Source organism: Apodemus sylvaticus, chromosome 17, assembly GCF_947179515.1.
Source record: "Apodemus sylvaticus chromosome 17, mApoSyl1.1, whole genome shotgun sequence".
In the NCBI taxonomy this organism is placed as follows: Eukaryota; Metazoa; Chordata; class Mammalia; order Rodentia; family Muridae; genus Apodemus; species Apodemus sylvaticus.
In genome coordinates, this window is record NC_067488.1 from 68089201 (window position 1) to 68093227 (window position 4027).

Below are 4027 nucleotides of genomic sequence, written 5' to 3' on the forward strand. Positions count from 1 at the left end.
TTCACCAGGTCTCTTGAATCTGAAGCTCTAGTTTTATTACACTTTCACCTCTACCTAGGACAGTCATATCTCCTACTTTGTCTTCTTTTGGATGTTTCAAGAACCCAGACTCTTCCTCTCCCACAGGCCATTCCGTGTAAAATCCTAGGGTCAAGAGATTTTTTGCCTAATGTACATGAACAGAAGCAGAAAGTCTGCCAAGGAAGACGCAAAGTGATGTCCAGCAAGCTCTCAACTTTTATTGGTCCCTCAATCCCCAAGGGTTCCCTCCTTCTCAGCCTCAGTGCCTCAGAACTCTGGTGTCATTGGTCTCGGACACCACTTTGCCATCCACGATCTTACGAGTAGTTGTCTTCTGCACAGTTTGCATGGAGTTGCTGGAGTCCAGGGCATCGTTGAGACTGTAACAGACGACCAAGGCTTAGTTATAAACAGCTCAGAGTAGAGGGGAGACAGAGAATGTAGAAGAAGGGTTCCTGGAGCCCCTTCTTTACCTCCAAAGTCTCCTCAGCCATTTCTTCCAGAAAAGAGAAACTCAATGCCATCCCAAGGACAGCCAGGAGAAATACTTAATCATTCTTTTCTCACAGGAGGGAGGCCATAACTCACTTGAGGCCACTGGTTAGTGGTTACCAACAAAACAGACCTTGGGACTTCCCAAAGCTCCAGGCGTGGAGAAGAGCCCCTCACTTGTATGGTTGGCTGGGCACCACTTACCTGAAATCTTCTCCATCCTCCAGCAAGCGGCGGTAGGTGGCTATCTCCGCCTCAAGTTTGACCTTGATGTTCAACAGAGCTTCATATTCCTGGGTCTGGCGCTGCCCCTCTGCCCGAGTTTGTGCCAGCTCTGACTCCAGGTGCAGAAGGACTGCATTGAGCTGCTCCATCTGTGCCTTGTATCGGGCCTCCACGTCCCCAAGGCTGTTCTCCAAGTTGATGTTCTGCAGGACGCAGAGATGGGAGGGTGAGTCTCTACTCCTAGACTGCTCAATCCTTCTTTCTCTAAAAGTGTCTTAATGCCTCTTGTCTATCAAATGGTAGGCACAGTGTGTGGACAATGGAAAAATCAAATAGAAGTGATTCATCTTAGGGAATCTCTTGATTGGGGGTGGGGTGTGGAGGAGGCTTAGGGATGATGAGACAGTTGGGGCTGAGGACTGGGCCAAGCAGAACTGCAGCAGGCGATTGGATGACACTCACCTGGTTTTTCATGGAGTCCAGGTCAATCTCCAAGGTCTGGAGGGTGCGTCTCAGCTCCGTGAGTGTGCTCTCAGCGTCCCTGATTTCGGCAGACTTGGTGGTGACCACTGTGGTACTCTCCTCAATCTGAAGTGTAAGGAGGGTCAGTCAGGACCTGCTGTCCTTGGCGCCTCCCCACACATGGGGGCAGCCAGCCTTTCCCAGTTTGTACCTGCTGAGACCAGTACTTGTCTAGTTCCTCGCGGTTCTTCTGAGCCAGCTCTTCATACTGGGCACGGATGTCCGCCATGATCTTGCTGAGGTCCTGAGATTTGGGAGCATCCACTTCCACAGTCAACCCAGATCTGGCAATCTGGGCTTCCAGACCTTGGACTTCCTAAAGACAGAAACAAATGGGTGGGGGTGGAGGGACTTAAGGTCAGAGTTCAGCCCAGTCTTTTATTACTGATGGCCTTTTCTAGAAGGTGATGTTGAGTTTGGAGAGGGCAGAGGAAAGCCTTGGCAAGCCTAGGTCTGGCCTTCTGCTCCGGCTGGGCAGGAATGCCGCTCTTCGACAGCCTGAACCTGCCACTCACAGGTGAGCTTCTCTTCTCGGTTTAGCTGCTTCTTCCTTCCACAACTCTTACCTTAAGCTTCTTCCAGAAGGCTGGCATCAGCACCAGCTCCTAAGACTGGCAGTCCCCACCTTTGTTGCCGATTCAGGGTCTTACTCATACAATTTCTGTTTTACTCTAGTAAGGCAGGCTGCCATTGAACCCCATCCTCCTGCCTCAGCTTTCCAAGCGCTAGGGCTTCACAAGCCAGGCTTCACCTACATTATCTTGATCTCATAATAGTATAACGTGGGTGAGCCATAGAACATGTGTGAGCCAATGGCTCTGCTCTTAATCAAAACAGGCTAACAGCCCGGACTGCTGTTTCCATGCAGGGCTGCGTTGCGGCAGCCTTGGCCCTTAGCTCCCAAGGCCTGGCCAGTGGCCCCACTTACCTCCTCATGATTCTTCTTCATGAACAGCAGTTCCTCCTTGAGCGCTTCGATTTCTGTCTCTAGCTGCAGCCTTGTGATATTGGTGTCATCCACCACCTTGCGGAGTCCATGGATGTCACTCTCCACAGACTGGCGCATGGCCAGTTCTGTCTCATACCTGAAGGAGTGGAGGTGGTCAGAGGGCCCTCCCTGGTCTAGAACCTTGCCAACCAGTGTCACCTCCACAGACTAGCCTCGTGCCCACCAGAAACCAGCCACCGAGTCAGGTATCAATCCCGCAGCATGATTCTTGGCTGGGGAGCGTATGCTTAAACTGGGTTGCACAGATGAATAGTTAACTCAGTAGTCAATGGACCCTAACCCGAATAAGCCTCCAAAAGGAAAGGAACCCCACTCTAACACAGTTCCGGGGCAGCAGGCTTACTTGACTCTGAAATCATCAGCGGCAAGACGGGCATTGTCGATCTGCAGGACGATGCGGGCATTGTCCACAGAATTCGCAAAGATCTGGGTGGATTAAAGTGGAGAGAGTCTCAGAGATTAAAACTCTGAGAGTTCCGGGTCAAGTGAGGGTGTGTGTGTGGAGAAGTAGGGCGTGAGAAAACGCATCTTAGGTTTCAATGAATCCATCCCAGTCCCAGGAACAGCCAGAGCTAGTGCTTCTGTCTTCCCTTTCCACCTGAGCCTCCTCTCCCTGAACTCTTTGCCCTTCTGCCTGGGCCTGCACTATCTGGATTGCTTACAAAAGCGCAGCTTCCAACAAGATTTCTCTGATCCTCTCCTGGCTTCTTCTCCAGGTGCACCTGCTAACCCCCTGTCCTGGGACGCCCCCCCTTCCGCCCGCTAGCCCCTCCTACAGGTAGGCTCCTGTTTACTCCCAGATGACTCAGCCTTAGCCACATCCGCTTAACCCTCTAACTGTCCCTACTGAAAAAGAAGTGTCTGGCTTCATTTTATGGCCCCCTCACCCCCTTTTTTTTCCAATCCTGTTCCCTTCCCATTACACTGCTTGGGGGAAGCCAGTTCCCGCATGCAGCCACTACGCTAGGAATTCCTGTAGTGTGTGTGTGTGTGTGTGTGTGTGTGTGTGTATCCAGAGTATTCCTAACTGCGTCCCATAGAGTGGGGGGATGTGATGAATGTGGGAAGAGTGGAGGGAGTCAACCGCCCACACCTTATTCAAGTTTAGGGGTGTGAGCACACTGGAGGGACAGAACAGCTGGGAGCTACTGCTCCTCCCCCTTCAGGCCCCTTACCTGAGCCCTCAGGTCTTCGATGGTCTTGAAGTAATGGCCCCAGTCTCTGACGCCCTGGGGCCCCTTCTTCTCCAGATGTTCCCGGATTTTGCTCTCCAGTCTCCTGTTCTCAGTCTCCAGGCTCTTCACCTTGTCTAGGTAGCTGGCCAGGCGGTCGTTCAGGTCTTGCATGGTCTCCTTCTCGGTCTGGATTCCACCCATTCCCGCCAGGCCTGCGGACCCCACAGAACCACCCCAGACGGAGCGGGACACGGATATCCGGGACCCAGAGCCCCCAGCACCTGCATAGACGCTGGCTGCGCTGCTGGCAGGCCGGACCCGCTGGCTGGGAGTCCGCACAGAGCCCAGGGACCGGTAGTTGGTAGAGAAGGTGGTGGAGCGGGTGGTGAAGCTCATCTTGTCTGGAGAGGAGAGCGAAGCGAGAGACCAGGACAGGAGTTCCGCTGCGGTGGGTGGCAGTCCTCGACCTGTTATATCTCCGAGGGAGGAGGTGGGGACCTCTCCAGCAGGCCCCGCCCCCGCTACCGGAGCCGCGGGCGCCAAGACCGGGATTCCTGTGACCTACCAGGTCGCAACCCTTCTT

The 4027-nt window shown here is 53.5% G+C and overlaps 1 protein-coding gene across 1 annotated transcript; it reads right to left on the minus strand.

The window, feature by feature from the left end:
• Positions 1 to 225: 225 nt before the first annotated feature.
• Positions 226 to 4027, minus strand: Krt18 (keratin 18). The gene is made up of 7 exons (XM_052161461.1): positions 3445 to 4027; positions 2613 to 2695; positions 2189 to 2345; positions 1412 to 1576; positions 1201 to 1326; positions 718 to 941; positions 226 to 401 (listed from the first exon to the last, which is right to left on the minus strand). Exons 1-7 carry the CDS (start codon positions 3838 to 3840, stop codon positions 281 to 283), a joined length of 1272 nt encoding a protein of 423 aa, XP_052017421.1. The 5' UTR covers positions 3841 to 4027; the 3' UTR covers positions 226 to 280.

What these genes read in the sequence shown, in the direction of transcription:
- Krt18 (XM_052161461.1), bottom strand. Translation starts at nt 3,840, where the DNA reads ATGAGCTTCACCACCCGCTCCACCACCTTCTCTACCAACTACCGGTCC. An exon ending in GCTGATGATTTCAGAGTCAA is followed by an intron (nt 2,346 to 2,612) that starts GTAAGCCTGCTG and finishes CCACTCCTTCAG; the next exon opens with GTATGAGACAGAACTGGCCA. An exon ending in GAGGATGGAGAAGATTTCAG is followed by an intron (nt 402 to 717) that starts GTAAGTGGTGCC and finishes CGTCTGTTACAG; the next exon opens with TCTCAACGATGCCCTGGACT.